The 20,127-nt window shown below is 32.6% G+C and overlaps 1 protein-coding gene across 1 annotated transcript; it reads right to left on the reverse strand.

The window, feature by feature from the left end:
- Window positions 1–1,547: 1,547 nt before the first annotated feature.
- LOC108751429 (sperm flagellar protein 2-like) lies at window positions 1,548–10,408 on the reverse strand. Its single transcript, XM_018491629.1, has 10 exons — window positions 10,053–10,408; window positions 8,917–9,786; window positions 7,542–8,478; window positions 6,719–7,001; window positions 5,341–6,112; window positions 4,216–4,982; window positions 3,142–3,858; window positions 2,560–2,833; window positions 2,189–2,488; window positions 1,548–1,919 (listed from the first exon to the last, which is right to left on the reverse strand). Exons 1-10 carry the CDS (start codon window positions 10,317–10,319, stop codon window positions 1,653–1,655), a joined length of 5,454 nt encoding a protein of 1,817 aa, XP_018347131.1. The 5' UTR covers window positions 10,320–10,408; the 3' UTR covers window positions 1,548–1,652.
- Window positions 10,409–20,127: the final 9,719 nt, after the last annotated feature.

The following is a 20,127-nucleotide window of genomic DNA, read 5'->3' on the forward strand; positions in this document are numbered from 1 at the left end:
TTTTTCATAAATCGATAGTACAATTCTTCGAGAATATGTCTCTAAAATTTTAGAGCGAAACTCGAAGTCCTTCGGTATAAATTCAGCGCTTGTATGTATATAGTGCACGGCGCGTAGGTAATAAATAATTTAAAAAAAAATTTTTTTATTATAGTTCTAAAATACTCTTGAAGCCATTCAATTTTCATTCTGGAAAATTTTTTCTATCTCTTATAGTTTCGATATTTGCTTTGAAAAAAAAAATCGATTTTTGTCGAGAAGGCGTTCCATTTCCTTAAACCTCGATATAAGTACAAAAAAATATAAGTTTAATATTTTTTTATGCTTTGCAATATATTCAAAGCTCATTAAAATCAGTTCCGACGGTTCCCTTGTTTAGTAGCTCAAAAGAGGACCGAGTACCCCGTAGAATGGCTCAAATTGTTCAAAATGAATTTCATAAGAAAACCGAAGGATTATTGCATGCCCCTGAAATAGCAGTTTAGCCTCCGAGCACTGTAAGTACTTAAGAATTGAACCGAAACCGCACCTTTAAACGCATTTTTCTCGAAACTTATTTTTTACATTTTCTTCAATTTTGTGTATACGATTGAGAAAAAAGGCGATTTAGTCAACCAACTTTTTATAGGGCTCGTTAGTTAGCTAATAGTAATTATCCTCAATAAACCTAAAAAATCAAATAAAAATCAACATTAACAATTATTTTGCATAAAGAAACGGCTAATGGAAATCGTAATTTTTTTTCAAAGTCGCACAAAATTTTAATTTATATATACATTTTTTAATTTTTTTAGATTTATTTAGGATGAAATTCTATAAAAATTAAAAATATTTTTTATTTTCGACAAGAATTACCGCTAGGATGTACACAAAATCATAACATCGTGGCGAGACGTTTACATGGAACTAAACCAGACGTTTACATTTTTATTATTTATAATACTTTTTTTCACATAAAAATTTGTACGTACTCTACAATAGTTACATTAAAATGTGCAAAAAGTTTTAAAATGATAAATATTAATCTTCTTTTTCAAAAAATTATGAAAAATCTCCTTTTTTTTTGGTCTCCTCTCTAAACTAGAAGTTCCCCCTTAATAATATATATATCGTAAAATTCTCTGAATACTTTATTATATAGTTAGATAAAATATGTATTTTATTATTCGAAATATTTGCAGTTTAATATCCATCAGTGTGCACTAGTGCATTCAATCGAATTCAAATGTGTTTCTTTATCATTGCACTAAAGCATAAAGCTTCTATCTTGTTTATATATTTTTATCTATCAATACTAAAGTCAAATATTAAAACAATGATAAAACAAAATTACTTCTTTCTATAATGGATATATTTTAATACATATAATTTAATAAGTATAATTTAGTAAGTATATTTGAATAAATATAATTTAATAAATATAATTCAACAAATATAATTTAATAAGTATAATTTAATAAATATAATTTAATAGTTATAATTGAATAGATATGTTATTTAATGTAAAATAATTTACATATTTTATATACATGGCTTGCATTGTTCTATGTAAAAAAAAATTCGTGTAAATTTAACGTAAACAATATGTAAAAATTTCATATAAATGTAAGCTTGATGAAATATACGGCACAATACTGCGTAAATTTTTATAATTACGTCATTTGGTCATTCTTATCCTTTAAGATACTGCGGAGTATATCTGCCATGTTTTTCGAAATAAACTTGGAAGAAGCGCAGAGTAATTCGCAGATGAAGCTGTGGTTCACCAGGCGGTGAGCTAAAACGAGGTCTTTTTCGTCATTCAACTCTTCATCTCTTAACTCATCATATACGTGTGCTATTCCTTCGCGAAGACTCAAAGTGGTATGGAAGAGATCTTTTTGTGACACAAGCCACGGTAGACAAGTGGATAAAACCGTCTAAAAAAAAGGATACATTTAACTTTTAGAGGAGATGTATAGGTCATACGGGACCATCTAATAAACTAGATAAAAATCAGAAGTCACATTTACATTACAGCATCGGCTACATTTACATTTCCAACTAAAATTGTATTTCTCATTCATTTTTACTTTTCTTAATTCTACTTAAATTCTAATATTTAAAATAAAGTGAAAAATTTCCTTTTCCTTTGAATAAACCCTTGCTCGTAATTTTTTCATTCGCGAGAATAAATAAAAAGATTTACCAGGCAAACATCCCGCGGCAGCCAAAAGATCACTCTTTCGTCCTGTTGTGTTTGATCTTTGAGCGTTTCATCTCCGATGTGTTCGTATTCATCAGTAATTGTCGATGGATTTTCTATATCTAGATGTTCTGCTATCACTTCCGGTAGCAAAAACTCAGCCGGATCTACTTTGCCCTGTCCATTCAACTGTTGGATCATTACCTGGCGTTTCGAACTTGAGTCATGATCGCTGGATTTCTCCAACGAAACAACAGTCTCTGTCGTCTTGTTTATTATATAATTCACAATTTCTCGTATTATCTGGAATATCCGGATATATCGCTATTTATATTTATATTAGTAAATCAGTATTAGTGTAAGTTTCAAGTTACCTCGTTAGCCTCCTCTCGAAGATAATCCCGGCTCAATTTCAACCCCTTAACACGGTGCTCCTGCTCGGCAAGCTCTTCGACATATTTCTCACCTTCCACTGTATCAGTACAAACTCTAGCACCCATGGCAAGGGAGAACGCTTTTCCTAGTCCTACGCTAGGATTCTCGTTCTTGCAGAAAGCTAGCAGCATGGCGGTATAATGAACTGAGTCTCTGTTCACCAGATACATGCGGCAGAGAAGTTTCTTTGCCAGTATCAGCCTCAATATTGCGCTGCGAAAGTAATTTAATCGAAAAATTTATTGAAAAAGAGAATTGTGAGAATTGATTTAAAAAGCATTGTTCAGAAAATTTTTTAATCAAAAATGTTTAATGGAAGGCATAATTAAGTATTGTAAAAGTGATTAATCGAATCGTTCGTGAATGAAAAATTAAAATGGACTTAAAAAAAAAACTTCAAATCAAATTAAAATATTTTTAATAAAGAACGTTTTAACGAATTGTTTTCGAATGGATTTAATCCCTTTTAATTTTCTACTTCATAAATTTTTATTTCGTTTAATTCGTGTTTATCCATATACCTAGAATCATCCTCGCTTTCTATGAAATTATTTCCCAAACTCGAAAAATGCTCGCTTAATTGTGCTTCATCGCGCAACATTATGTTCTCTAATGTATTGAAATTACTGTGCTCAAGCTTTTCATCCATCAACAAATTCTTGTAAAGGGTGGAAATTTCAAGAAACCACAAGGGTATCGAATGGAATTGTTCGCATGTGACCACCTCTTTCGATTCAGGATCATACATTTCGAAGGCTGTTCGCGCTTTCAGAATATCCTGATGCGATGGCACAGGCAGATCCATTGCATACAGTACAAATTCTCGCCATTCGATATATTCGGTGAAGCCGAACAATCGTTCGACCAATATTTCGATATCCGGAGGTCGCAATTGTCGCCAGCCGCATGGCACGAAGGGCGGATAACAATCCTCTTTGCCGCAGGATACCAAATCTTGGAGAATGTAAACTAGAACACGTTCACTGACAATTCCATGCGGAGCGATTCGTTGGAAAATGTCTATCAACCGACCAAGTTGAACCATTCGGAATCGTAGAGGTGAAGGCGCGTCTCTGATGGGAACATTGAATTGTTCGTGATCTTTACTTACGATGTTTGATCTTACGACAAATTGATCGCCGTCTAATAGTAGTTCTTGCTGAATTGGTCTTTCTTCTTCGATGGCAAAGCAAAAGACGTTCGCCATTTCGTCGATACTTTCGAGTTCACGTTTGTATCTAAAAATATATACATACGTCGTTGTATACATTATATATCTAATTTTGAAAAGGCAATATGATACTGATGGTAATTAGAAATAATTAGATATATAAGAAGCTATTTTTTAAATCTAAATAATATTTTCGTTTACAAAGTATTTATAGAAAGCTTTATAATGTTTTAACATTTAAAAATTAAATTATACTCTTCAACTTGCAATTATTAAACGAGTAAATAATTGATCCTAATAAAATAATTTATTTATATTTTCTATATCAAATATATTTCCACGAAACTAATTTAATGTTCGTTTTGCGGTCTCATTAACTTGCTAAATAAAAGACTAATAACTCAATAATTCTAACTAAATCAACCTTTCGACGATGTGATGATGAATGCGATGGAAGGTCTGTCTCATAGTATCTAGAAAAAAAGTCACGTCTGATTGAGCAGCCGCATTCAGTACATCCAATCTCTGATGTATACGATGGATCTCAAACAAAACGGCGTATCGCCATTCCTCGACTAAATCACGATTTCTACTAGTTAGTTTGGTGAATGTAGAATCGGCCAAAGTGTCTCCTTTGTTTTTAATTTCGGTTTTTAAAATTACGGCTTTCTCTTCCTTCTTCAACATCTCCAGCATCAGAGACGAGATGGAATCTACGGTATTTCGCACTTGTCGAATATTATCTTCGATAAGATTATAAATGATATTCTGATGAGGATCGAAGCTCTTCGATATGTCGATTAATAAAGTTTCGATTTCAGCCTTAAACTGATCCTTATTTATGATTCGAGCGGAAGTTTTTTTGATCGCTTCGATCTTCGCCGTTTGTTCTTTATCTTCACCCAAGATTTCTTGAAGAACATCCTCCAATACAATATTACCAAGTACGATTTTAGAGAATCGTGATTCTTGCAGTGGTTTCTGCGACATGGAGGTGTAATAATCCTGAAGAAGCTGCATAGTGTCGACGAATCTGTCAACTTCGGTTTGCAAAATTCCAATATACACATTAACGAGAACCATGGCTTCTATCAAAATCCACTGATTGCGTAAAGTACGTTTTCTCTCTTCTTCAGCCTCGTATCTTCGCGCGTCACACAGCTCCCATAACTCTTTTCGAAAATCATCGACCTAACGCGGAAAATTTAAGACTTTTAACAACGAAAAGAGTAATAAATGTAATTCTTTCTATATCCTGTCAAAGTAAAAAAATTTTATATTAAAATTAAATTAAGATTAGATATTAACCTTTACAGGATAGGAAAGCCATTATAATGGCGCTGGAACAATGTCACATACTTTGAAGCAAGAAGTACAATGAAAAATAATCAGTTATAACAAATCTTACTTAAAGAAAATTTAAGCTGTAAGATTTCAAAAATAAACTCCGCCCTTTGAAGATTAATATGAATAAAAACTTATAGATTATAGTAAATTCTGAGATCTCTTTTCCTTACTTCTTTACTATAATATTATTTTCTATGCTTACCCAACAGTGTAACTCGCATTTCATGTCCAAATCTCCCCTGAGATCTTCATTGATTTCATTAAAGGCTTGATGAAAATCTTGCAACAAAATCTGCCGTTTATCGGGTCGATCGATGAATCTCATTAAATTCCTGAAGACAAGAGTCTTATAGGGTATAATGGCTGATATATGCATCCTCCTCAAGGAAAGAGTCTCTTTCAAATTTTCAATGTAAGCCTGTTCAACGCTCTCCCAAAGTGTAGCCAAAATTTCGAGTAAAGCTGTAGGTTGAAAGAAGTTCAGCCATTGCCAATTGCTTTCCCCAGGTTTAGCGTAATCATTTGCTAACTGTGTTTCAGTTCCTAATTGTAAATTGTTTTCAGCTTCGATATCTTTCTTTTCTTCATATTCTGAGGCTTTCCATTTGGATTTAGGTATCAAGCGTTTAATAACGGCCGTTTTCGAATCAATAATAAATTTTTGTTTATCGTGATCTGCTTGTAGATTCTTTTCGGAAAGTTTCAAGGGTAATTTCTTTCCATAAAAATGATCGATAATAAGTTTGGCTAATTGTTCCAAGATTGGAAGATCGAGAACCTTGTAAAAAAATCCATATGCAATATCTTGATTAGCATAAAATTCGTCCATTGAGGTAGCATTATCGGGTAGAGGTATGCAAGTCTGTTCTTGATTGCCCATTGCTTCTGACTTTGGCATTGCCTTAATATAAATTGTCATGAACGTAGAAAAAGCATAATCTTTGGAAATTGGGTTCGGCAACAATCTAGATTGCCTATTAAAAGTACATACATTAATATTTAGAAAATCCGTATAACGCAATTATTAATAATTCATTAAATGAGCTTTAACCCTTTTAAACCTGATTTTATTGGAACTATGTTTAAAAAATTTTTTTTAACTTCAGTTTTTTAATACGTACTTATAAATTTAAATAAATAATTCATACTAAACAATTCATTTTTTTCAAAATTTTGACTATTTTTCCAACATATGGCTTTTGATGTACATTATTATATACATCAGATCTCAGATGTCGATAGAATTAATTAATTTCAATGGATGTTTTCAAATTGGATGTATGTTGATTCTGAAGGGGTTAATTGAAAATAGCAAGCGAAATGAAATTAACTCTCCAATATGCTATTATATAAAATTTAGAAACAATGACCTGTTCATTCAGAATGCTCTCTTTTTACGTTTGAAATTTTATAGTATACAAACGTGAACTATATGCTAGATACTCGCGAACATTGTTTTAAATACGGGGGGAAAGGCAATAAATAAATCTGAACATATGAATAATATCAGTAATATTAAGTATCTTTTCAAAATCAATATAACTTATAAAATTACAAATTAATTTTGACATTAAACGCGCCTGGATATAGCGAATGTGTCAACATCATCCTTGAACACAATCCTGACTGATAGAGGATCGATGTCTTCGACATTGACATCAGTAAGTTTGACAGGATCGGGAGGTATCTCACGTCCTGTTAGTGCTTCCTCCAACATCGCCATCTGTTCATAGGTGTTAGGATAATTTATTAATGCCCATCCCTCGACATCTCCGATTCCTTTTAAGTACTCAATCAATATCTTCGTATTCAACTCGTTTGAAATAGGTTGACCCAATGTGAGAAACTCGTAAGTCCATTTGCCTAAATATCGCAGGTAGCAATCAAATAGTAGTCATTGCTATTCTGCGATCTACAATAAGTACGTCTTTGGCAATTAGATTTCTAATGTCTGTGTGTTATTAAAAAATTAATTCTCAATACAATACTATTTTATCTTTAATGAACTGTATCTACAATATACAAGTTATTCATAAAAAATGGCATCAATAATGTTGTAAATCACGCCTTTAGAATTGATAACAAAATTATTTTATTTATGCTATTTATTTATAAACACCACATCACAAGAACAATACACTGTGATATAGCATATCCACCTAATTTGATTTCTTACAACTTTCATAGGAACAGCTATATTGTAATTTTTTTTCAATCGAAACGTTCAATCAGACATTAAGAAACATAATGAAACTAAACAAATGTATTAATATGTATCTTTATTAATAAAAAAGTTGTAAGCGATAAGAAAAACATTTAAAAGAAAAAGCCGGATATGGCTATATTAAAAAGAAGTTTAAGAATTATAATTATAATTTAAACTGTTCTCTTAAATTTTTCTACCTATGTACGCGGTATCGCTTAAAATCGGGTCCATATCGTCATAAGGTATCTGTCTAGGCGTTTGCGTTTGTTTTTCCTCAGCCACGTTCTGGTGAAACGGTGTCGGCTTCGCTGATCGTTCAATCTTCTTTGGGTGACGCTCCCTTGAGTCATTCTTGCTCTTAGCTTCCAATCTCTTGATGTCTTTCGCCGTCGTCGAGATGATGTTGAGATCGATGTACTCCACATCGACCATTTCCCGCTTGTAGCTCTCCAGACAATGATTGATCGCATCTTCCATCGTCAGCAAACGAATTCCGGTATTCTTCAGCAACTCTTGTAACTGTCTGTGCAAGGTTGCATTTGTCACACCCAAAATAATGGCTGCGACCTTGACTCTAGGCATTGGACAATCCATTATTTTAGCCGAATAAGGATATAAGATCTTCAATAAGCGATGAACGATGTAACCAAGCACAATACAACCTAATCTGCAAACTTCTTCAACTTCTTTTTCTCTCTTCGGCACAAATTGATCCCAGGGCGAAGCTAGATCCCGATAACTCTCAAAGTCTGCATCAGTCAAAGATTGCTGACGTTCCAGCTGAACTAACTTTTGATTTTCTTCAACTTTTAATGCTCTTCCAATCTCTATTTCCTCTTCGTTTGTTATTCTATTCCCTTTTGCACCGTTCTTCTCTTCATCTTCATTCATTTTCATCTCTATTTCATGTTCTATTTCCTCTATATTTTCTGCTTCTTCGACATCATCAAAGTAATCGATATGTTCGAATATTGGTTGGCTCTTCAAAAATAACATTCTCCATTCGTTCCAAATAGAATTTGGAATATGATTACCATTTGCTTGACGATAATCAGCAATTTTCACTGCGATATCCACGAGATCGTTCATACTTTCTAAACAGATATCTTGATGTTTTTCTTTCATCCTGCGCATCTTTAAAATGTAAACATTTTACATCAGCACCTTATAATAAAAATTATTTATACATTATGAATATATATTATTACTTTTTATATATTAATAATTTAAATTTATTACATCTCTCTCTCTCTCTCTCTCTCTCTCTCTCTCTCTTTCATTTATGCGTTTTTTAATTCAGCTTACATGTGACTTATAAATATTGTTATCAATGTTCAAAATATTGAATTTTATATATATGGTGTCGCCTTTTGTTTATGTATTACAATTCTTCTCAGTTTTTCTGGCTTTTTTCTATTTTTAAATTGAATATTTCTCTATTCTATCCTATTTAATTTCACTTAATATTATTAAGATTTTATAATTATTTTGTTACCATTGCTTATATTTTTCTTCTTCTTCTTCTTTTTCTTAAAAGAAGAAATTCATAATAAAATATTGTTACCTACTCACCTTTTCTTCGTGAATTCTTTGATGCAATTCACGCATTCTACAGATCTCCATTTTGACATCGTTTCTCTCTTCCTTTATTGTTTCTTCATGACGATATTGCTTGAATTGCAGATCGTTATCTCTAGCCTTCAGCAACATTGTATCAACTATCCTACGAGTCTCCACAATTCTATTTCTTAAGTCTCGCACCTCACACAGCTTTCTCAACATCTGTTTCTCATAACGCGACTGATTCAGCACTCGTCTTCCGAGAGCTTCGTCGAAGGATCTGTCCTGTTTCCTCAATAATCGTTCCCAAGCCTCTACCATCATCATTGTTTGTGTTTTTAATTTTAATTCGTGACATTTATCCGTTTTCTTGCTACGCTTCTTCAGGAAGTCGATATACTCCGCAGCAGCTGTAGGATCCTCGATGCAGGACACATCCAAGATTCTTTTTGAAGGACAACACTCGACTTGGTATTTTTTCGTCGTCTTACAAACCAGATGTTTGCGAGTGAATTCGTCCAGTATTTCGCTCTGTTTCTGTTTTTTATCCGGCAACTCTTCTTCTGGAACAAAGTGCTCAATCGGCTGTATCACTGGATATTCCATGAGGGCTTCAAATCGCTCTCGTTCTCGTCTACAGGCTTTCGTGATCGCCCGAAATTTATTTCTGTACCAAAGGACAGTATCGGCTGCCTCGACCAATGGTGCTGATAGAAGGTGTTCAGATGGTAAAGAGGCTAGATCATCAGTCACTTTACAGACGTTGAATCTACTATGAATGTACTTTTGTTCTTTCTGAAGAGCAATAAAATGCAGTCGGTCCTTGCCTTCGAGGCTCAAATATACCTTGTAGAACAGCTGGAGAGACGCAGCATTTTTATCCTAAAGTGTCGTTCTTATATAGATCACCTTATGACATAATGTCAAGTATCTTCATAAAAAAATATGTAAATTAATAGAAATTCGTCTATAATAAAAATAATACTTATTTTTAACATAGCTTTTTCCCGAATAATAATGTTTATTTTAGAAAACCTGAAATTGAAATTTAAAAAATGTTTGACTTGAAAAATTGTTTAAACGTTTTTTTCCTTATCCTATTTAATTTTTTAAATCTATTTATTGTACTACTTCTTTTGCAAGGGTACTTTAGAGATATCGTCAATGCACTTCTCGTTTATCGTGACATTGATGAGCTTTAGCCAGATTCCTAAGCTTCTCAGGTTCACTCTGGACAAAGCAGGATCTCGTGTAGGACGAATGGTGCTTAGTTGATTGCTACTGATTATATCATAGCTATGCAGAATCTGGGCCAGTATTGTGCCATCTCTCGTGTACCGACCAAACGTCTCCGGCGTGAGATCCATGATCGCACCTAATCTTGTACGCAGCCATCTCTTCAACGCATCGGCCATTTGTGGGAATTTAGTGAGTTCGTACAATTTCGAACGTCTTGGGCCCAAAAGTCGTGCTTCCGACGTTGATGTGATCCAGACATTGCGACTTGACAACTGTAATTGTACGAAATTAGCATCGTATACACGACGCCGTCTGAGAATCGAATGTCAAATTTCTCATGGTGAAATTTGATTCCATCATGAAATTTTTTGCCGGAAAGAACGAAAAATAAACCATGATATAAAGACAAGAGTATACTCATACTGTATCAGACCACTGTGCATTCCCATCACTTTGTCTAAGTTTATGTTAGATATGCATATATAGTCATTAGTCAGGACCTAAATTTGATTGTTTGTAGTTTTACAATTATTACAAGGAAAACAAAGAACTGTTAACTAAAGTATGAAATAAAACCAAATAAAATTTTATATTTATATACATGAATATAAATATATATATTATACGCACATTATACATATACATATACACATAAATTTTGTAAAAATAATAGAGATTTGCTAAAGAGTTTTAAGCCTGTATCGGATCAATTCTGCAAGCAAACTCGACTACCAACTCTAGCTGACTACCGCCTATAATGATCTAATTACAATTAAAGGTGGTTGATTAGTTCACTATGGATCGACAGTGAGAGTAGGCAGTCAAACAGGCCTGCAAAGTCAGTAGTCTGATACGAACTTTAGGGGGATCCTAAAAATGAATACTGAACTCCGAATTCTTGTTTTACCGATTCAATAAGACTTACACACAGCTACGTATCATCGACACATCACTACACACTGCTATATCGATATCTCATACACACATACACATAAATTTTTGTAAAACGGTATTGTATAGAATTGGATATATAAATATAATTCTAAGAACTCGATATTTTTTCGTATATTCTACTAGTTAACTTTCAACTTTGTTCAGATTGCAGAACTTAGACGAAGAGGTGAAAAATGCTGTGTGTGAATGGTCAAGGGAGGTGGCGGCAAAAATGTATGACACAAGAATACAAAAGTTGATACCACGGCTCACCAAATGCTTGGAACTGAATGGCGATTACGTGGAAAAGTAGTGCTTCACTTGTGTAAAATGTAATATGTCATAAGTTTTATTAATAAGTTTTCATTTTTCGATTTTTTTAAAATGTTGTAACCTTACTTTCAGAATATGTCTTCTATAACTTTTATTTTCTTCCTTTAATTTGATTTTTGAATTAAAATTTAAAAATTCTGCTCACTAATTAATGTTTTATATTTACAAAGTTATATTAATAAGACAATAAAGTTACGTTGTATAAAAATTTTATTTTATTGAATAGTTACATTTAACACAAAAAATATACTCCCTATTCTTATAGATCGAATCATCATCTTTTTTGAAAAGTGTAAAAACTTTTTTCATGTGATTCAGGGATGATAAGACCAAGATTTTCAACGTTGGAAAAACATACATCAATATTTAATAATGCAACGTTCTGTGCTAAAGTTACAAAATATATGTATATGTATAAATTTTTATATTATTAAAACATTTCTTAAAGGTTTGTAAATATCAAATGATTAGATAATATTATAATCACATTTATAAAATATTAGATAAAAATGAATAAAATTCACACGAAATCAATATATTAAAATGTTACTCTAACGTGCTTCTTGCTTACGGTAGAATAAATTCCAGTCGATAAGTCCTATCATTAAAAAAAGATTTTTTATCTCTCGAAATTGTACTATGCGCACTACATTCCCCATATCGAAAACAACTTATATATCAAAGTCTCCGGAAAATCGTTCATAATACTTCGGGAAGTTATTCGGGATTTAAAAAGAAGGAATAAAAAGCTATATAGGTTCGGAACATAGGTTCGGAAATAAGTTGTTTCCGAGTTGGAAACAACTTATAACCACTTTTATGTTAAAAAAATTGTTATTTATTTTTCACAATCACAACCATAATTTATGTCATAATGTTTTAACATAAATAATGGGATATAATTTGGAACCCAAAAAGAAGAAAAAAAAGCTAATAAACCTATATAAATATAGGTCCGGAAATAAGTAGTTTTTGAATATAGCTATTTTTATGTTAAAAAATTTGTAACTTATTTTTTATAAACACAATTATAATTTATTTTATAGTGTTTTAACATAAATAACTACATTTCGGATTATTTTGGCATTATTCAAGATGCATCACGTGGTGGCATAGTTCGCTTGGCATCCGTCTAGTAAAGTAAAAAAAAATTTAAAAATTTAAAAATTAAAAAAAAAGAGAGATGCTAAAATAGCCGAAATGTAGTTATTTATGTTAAAACTATTAACTATTATACTTTTTGGACCTATATTTATATAGATTTTTTCTTCTTCTTTTTAGGTCCCGAATCACTTCCCGAAGTATTACGGGTGATTTTCCGGACACTATGTATAAAATTTCGATTGGAAGCAGCGATTATTTGGAATCCAATTATTTAGAAAATAGCTTATTTAAAATGTTAATAAATAAAAATATTAGGAGCGGTGGTAAAATCTTGTTTCCACAAAGATACCTCATTATATGAGGTCGACATCAAAGGCAGTCATTTACTTTTGGTAAATGGCATTCACATATGCGGAAAAGAAAATATTTTTTCAAAATATGATAAGTTATATTGCATAATAATATTGTATTTTTTTCTGGATATATTGATTTATTAAGGCCATCACACGTACAAAGATTTTAATCTTAACATTTTAAAACGCTTTTATTTTAACTCTTACATTTTAAAAGACTCAACTGTTATTATCCAATTTGCTTACGACCTTATTATGAGCATATTTTTTATAAATAAAAATTTTATTTCATTCAGCTAGGATATGTTCAAAACATTTTTCTGATGCATGCTTTACAAAGCCCTTATAGCAACAATTACTGGGTTATTCGCCAAAAATGAGAAAGTTGAACGTCCTGATGCTATTCCAACGTTGCATCGTTATGCAGTATCTTCGCCAGCATCAAATGAAGATTCGTCAACTGTGGAGATGTTCGATGAAGTAATGATTTCGCCAGCATTGAATGAAGATTCGTCAGCTCTGGAGACGTTCGACGAAATAACGGTTCCACCAGCATCGAACGAAAAAAACTATATCTTCAGACAAAAGCTACTATGTCTAAAAATGCAAGTTATAAATTATATTCAATTATATCAATTACCAATACAACATGTAATATTACAGTAAGATTACATGCTATATGAATAATTGATATAATTGAATATAATTTATAACTTGCAATGCAATATTACGTAAATACTACTGAGATATTTTTATTGCGATATTAAAATAAATAATAAATAAAGAGAAATAATAATAAAAAATAAATATACCTTTATATATTATAAAATAATACTTATAAAATAAAATAAAATAACACTTATAAAAGTACATGAAAACTATCTTAATTCTATATTTTTTAGTCCTTATTTTCTACTTCTTATTCCTTATCCTTATTCATTACGCTTTTAGGCGTCTGGAATTCCAAGTAGCAACACAAAGGAGACAATAGACAGGTATTAAAGAGAAAGCGAGATCAAAAGAAAATGAAGAAATGAGGGGAAAAAATATACGATTTACTAGGGAAAATGTTTAATCTACGACAAATACGAATGATATTGAATCCTTCATTACAAAAGATGAAATGATTTTTGAAGATATTGCACATGAGATATCCCTGCGATGTATCAACCCAATATAAATAATAATAATAATAATACTAATAATAATAATGTAATTGTATGTGCGTACTTTTGATACTTTTACGCTTTCAAATATTAACTCATTTTACTAATATACAATACATATGCTTATGAATTTAATGTTTAAAAATTTTTTGTATATTTATTTCAATAATTTTATATTTTTAAAAGTATTTTGTGCTCTTTTATTCATTTTATTTTTACATATTGTTAACCTTTAATCATGAGAAATTTTATACCGTTTATTCATTTAAATTTTGAAGTTCTTAAGTTTTATTTTACAAATTAAAAAAATACATACTTTAATAGAGAGACAGAACATAAAATATGATGCAAAGGTGAGGAAGAAGTCATAGAAAAATGAGAAGCCCAGGTTTGATATTTTAAAACATCAATTTAAATAACCAATAATTCATTCACACATACAACATGTGGTATATATCTCCTTTAATATTAAAAATTAAAACTTATAAATCATGCATATAAAAAGTGTGTATCCTTGTTGCTTCTGCTTTTCTTTTTATTATTCCCTTATACTCCGCTGCATATACACGTTACAGGCCTATAGGTACAGACGGTACAGATAAAGAAAATCGTGGGTCGTCAGCTTTTCTTTATTATTATCGACTTCAGACCAACAGCAGCGTCGTATTGAGCATTGGTTTGGCTCGCCAAGAAATAATGTACGGATATTTCGATTCCTCTTGAGCAAATCGAAAAACGTAAGAGCTTGAGTCGAGACTTTCATGGGACAAGTATACGCGAGTGAGAGGATCATTCTCACGTACTATTATCTAGTCTTACGCAAGACGAAAAAGGATTCTTTCGTGTTTTCTTTCCAAGGGAAAAAATAAGTAAATCGGAAGAAACTCGGTCTTGTGAATAAAATAAAATAAAATATTACTTTTAGAAATTAAACTAAAATTTTGTAATAAAATATTGTTTTCTAAACTATGTTATTCCGAAAATATTAGTATTTTTTTTTTAAATAAAGTAAAATTCAATGAATATAATTGATCAATTATTCAAATAAAATTAATCTATTAATTAAATAAAAATTATAATAAAAATTTAATAATAGAACTATAACTGTAATGTTTTTTTAATAATTGTGATGATTTTAAATAATTAAACTAATTTTATTTATAAAAAATTTAAATAATTTTATAACTATTAAATACTAATATCGTTCTATAATATTTTTATCACTAATATTTTTATCATTAATGTTGAGTCTGTAGCTTATTTCAAATCATTAGTTACTTATAATTAAATAAATAAAAACATAAAACTTTGAAAAATAATTCAAGCACTATGAAAAGCTAGTGCGACTCTGATTTTAAAGCTTAAGGATTCATGGTTTCCTAAAATAAACTTTTTATCAATTTTATCTGATTTGTCCATTTTTCACAAAATCTTTCCTGTCAGGTTTTGTATGTATGTATATTTCTAAGAAAATTCAAATATAATATAAAATTCAAAATAAAAACAAAAGAGCTGAAAAGATCTATTTTTCAGTCGACATGACGTAACTTGACATATTGGCGTATCCGTAACAAGCTAAAGACACGCAATAATAAAACTCTTACGAAAAATTCGTATCGTATCAAGCTTCAGATTATTTCGGTACCTGAGATAATCAGATAATCATTAATAAAAAGAACAAATATTATAAAAAGATACATCTAATATTTTCGTAAGATGCAAATATCGATACTATACATCCCGGTATTGCAATCCCGTATTTTGATAAAAAAAAAAGTTGTAGCGATAATTTTATTGCCCACCAACGTGTCTGCAAAGGTTTCTTTCCGAAATTTATTTTCTCAACTTAGGTACTTCATCGAAGACAAAAAAACCGACTATTTCGTAGAATTCATTATCGCGCGATGCTTGAACAATGTTTATAGAAATGGAAAGTAAGAAACACGGTGAAATCTTTGACGAGGCTCGATTGTGGAGCCTAGTCCATATCTAGGTGGTATAATTAAGTACAAATGACACGACGCTCCTTGAATTTATTCTTCTTTTACTCGATACTGTTGCACTCATTCATGTCTAATTGGACTCTCATCATTCTTGTCTCAGTATATATTCCTCGGTACAATATAGTACAACCATAATAGCAATGATCGCAATAATAATGGTAATAATTATTAATTAATAATATTAATAATAATAGTAATATAATAAAAATCACCGTTGTCTCCACCATCGTCATCGTCGTTTCACTATAATGTATTTATAATATTTATACCGTGTGGTGTGTGAATTCATACAATTACATCATCGTATCGCCGCAAGTATAAGTATATAATTACAATCACTTATTAATATTCACAACTTAATAATCGTTCACCACTGTTTTCCTCTTTTTTTCTCATTTTGTTCTAGAAACAATACGCAATTATTGTGTTTGCCCCGTTCTGCCGTTCGTCTATCGTTCACGATCATCAATTATTAATCATTATTATTGTTGCTGCTTAATTGTATATACAGAAGAGGTATATATTCAATAATATTAATTAGTATTAGTATTTATAATAATTTAAGTTTACGCTTCACACGTGACTACTGTGTGTGTCTGTGTCTGTATGTGTATGTGTATGTTGGTGTTTTTCTTGAAAAAAAAAACTCTCCTTATACTTCCATTGTCTTTCTCTTTCCGCTGTCTTCCTTCTGCTTTATTTCCCCGTTCCTTGTACAAAGCCAAATGTATTTTTGAGAGCCTTTATCACGAAAGTAAAACTTTCCGGTGAGATTTCTTTGTCGTGAACTTGTTATGTGTTAGAAAATTATTTTCCTGAGAGTTGCTCTCGTGCAAAATATCAAATATTTCGTTAAAAGATTCAAATTATTGTATTAAAAATGATTCTCTTAAATCAAGCCTGTCCAATTTGAACTCCGAAGCCAAAACGCAAAACCATTTTTTGCTCCGGAGCTTAAATTGGACAGGCCTGTCTTAAATGAATGTCTAACAAACCTCACTTAAATTGTTTAGGTATGTAAGAGAGTTTTACTATGTCAAAATTAGAGAAAATAAAATCTCCGCTCTCAGAGGAGTAAGATATTTCAATCCAGTGAAACTCTCAAACGGTAAAATTCTCGCGAATACATCGGGCCTTATAAAGCCTCCCCGTCTACAAGAACGACTCCAATGCCCGCCGGATTTTCAATACCCCGATAGAAGATCGTTAACGAAGAAACGGCCGATTATCGACGTCGGGATTTCTAGATATCGATTATTTCAATCTATTTTTGTAAATAATCCGCCAACGTCGATTTTCGCCGAGGACGAGGCCGGAGTCGAGTAAAAGACCCCAAAAGAGTCACATAGATCGGAAGAAGTACATTATTGCTCAGGCGATTGGTTCTCTCCCCTATCGGCAGGGAAAAATCACCGGGAGCATCGATCGGCAGGCGTCTTGGTGAATCGTTCGGTCAAAAATTAACACCGATCAATAATCGACTAATTACTCGCTTGTGGAGCCCGAAATACGATTGCCAGTGTAAGACAAACATCGAAACGACAACTCTTGCACACCGTGCGCAACGAGTCTGGATATTTCAATTCGATCAAAATTCTTCGCGAAATGACGGAAGAGAAATCTTCGGTCAGGCAGAAGCTCAAAAATTTTCCATCTTACGTGGCACCGAAAACAATATCAATGCTTGTCCAACGTACGCCGATCGATTTCCGATTTCCTACGTTTTGTACGCGCGAAACGAGAGAATCGCTCTTTGGAGGAAGAGCGCTCCTTCTCGCCTATGGCGACACCGAAAGTGCCGGAACTCGCGACGGGATCCCACCGTCGGCGTTTCCAGCGCTACGTTTTTTCTACATACGAAAGAACGGGACTGATAACTACCTAGAGATATAGCCTAAGTGATAACGTAGAATGCTACTCGGTTCGTGTGTATCCCTGTTCTGTGTTTGTATGTTTCCCCCCTCTCTCTCTCTCTCTCTCTCTCTCTCTCTCTCTCTCTCTCTCTCTCGTTCTCTCTCTCTCTTACTCTTTCTCTCACTAACTTACTCTCTCACTTGTGTCCTAAGAATTAATTTGCTTTTATAAACTAAGACGTCGCCTATGCGCGATATCTATCTCATCGCTAATCGTAAGTTTAGCAACATGGACATTATTATTTTGTTTCTCTTTATCAATCTCTCTACCTCTCACTTTCTCCCTTCCACGCCCCGTTCCACCCACCATTTGCCCATCCACGTTCCGCTTTGTTCGTTCAAAATATTCCATTTTTTGTTTCATATTAATTGTCCCCTTTATCGCGCTAAGAAAAAAGATTATCATTTATATCACACGCGCACATACACACACACACACACGCATGCATACACATACATCAACGCTTCTTCTCTTGTTTTCAATCAATTTATTAATTAATTATTAATTATAGTCATCCTTGTGTGTTAATGAGTGTTTCTGCCAGGTATCTCCTGTCTTTTCTCTCTCTCTCTTCTCATATATACTTTAGATTCTAAATGTATGTATACAATGTACGAATCAAAATTTTCCCTGGTTTCGGAAGCGATTTCGGCGGCTGCTAAGACATTGATGGGATCATCACGAATTAAGGACTCGATCCTGCTTCACGAACGCGCAATACGGTCGCGGTATACTCGAATGATATTGAAACGAGACCGAAAGCGAGAAGGGACATGAATCAGGAAGAAAATTGCCTTTGGTAAAAAAAACCCTTACGCAATCGATTTAGAAGAAGACAATGGGATAAAATAAAAAAATAATAGAAAAGCTGAAGAATTAAAGGGTAAGTGTTTATAGAAATGCTGTCATAGATTTAAGTATCGTAATTAGCGAATAAATAAATGAAGCTTGGAACAGCACACAATCAGTCGCATAAGAATAGAATGGAAAGGAGAAAAGAAAATAGTTTATTACTTATACATTTAGTTATTTAATTTAATTATTAAGATTGAAATACTCGAAAAAACGCATGGAATGTTAATTCTTAATACGTGTATATTCCGCGTTTCCGCGTCGTACATCGATAAATTTATTGTTTATTAAAATCCGACCTTCGAAAACGTTACTTTAAAAGAGCGAGAAAGCTTCAGAAAGTTTTTATTTGTTTCACGGATGTAAAATATTGACGATAAAATAAGAGAAATTCAATATCGTCAAGAGAGAAGAGAATTAGTACCTTTTTTGCTATTAAAATAATGTCTTCATCTACTTTTATCCCTAACCTTGCCTCCTATCGTCTTTCGGTCTCAAGTGTTCTAACAAATATGATTTCTCTCCAAGGTGTCAAGAAGGCACGTGACTGAAAGATACCAGCTATTCTCTACAGTCATTTCCTCTCGTTCCGGTCGGCGACGCCTCTGTTTCTTCCTCTTTTTTTCTTTGCCACCGATATTGCGCGTTCCCAGCGCATACGCCGGATTATAACAATCGTCGTATACAGTCATATTCTAGATATTGAGAATAGTGAATTAAAATAAATTCCGAGCCGGTCACGATTGATCGCGGCTACCTGAAGAATAGCGCGGCTTTTTTCTTTTTAACGAGACACACCGGGCGAATACATCCCTCTCTCTCTCTCTCTCTTTCTCTCTCCCCTTTTCTCCCTTCGTCTCTCTACACGACTCTGGAAATAGTATCCTTTACTCTTCTTTTTATTTTTATTATTATCCATTACTATTTATTAGGTTTACTTTACTCATTATAACGTTACTCGCTATCGTTTATTATCCTTGCTACTACGCTTGCTTTAACTATGGAAACGAGAAGAATGTGGTACGAACTGCCACAACTACGGTATGTACGTATGTGTATCTATATCTGTGTGTGTGCGCATGTATGTGTGTCTCTGGGTGTGTATCTTTATGTCTGATTGCCTACGTGTGTACACACACACACACAGAATGTTGATCGAGGACGATGTCCTCCGGTGTGATCCAGGTCGCGCCACCTCCACCCCCCCATCATTCACTTTGATAAAAGTTTCCGAAACCGGGCAAATGTTAATTATCACTTCGCTCTTTCGCTTGCTCTCGCTCTCATTCTCTCTCTCTCTCTCTCTCTCTCTCTCTCTCTCTCTCT

Source organism: Trachymyrmex septentrionalis, unplaced genomic scaffold (genome assembly GCF_001594115.1).
Source record: "Trachymyrmex septentrionalis isolate Tsep2-gDNA-1 unplaced genomic scaffold, Tsep1.0 scaffold44, whole genome shotgun sequence".
NCBI classification, from domain to species: Eukaryota; Metazoa; Arthropoda; class Insecta; order Hymenoptera; family Formicidae; genus Trachymyrmex; species Trachymyrmex septentrionalis.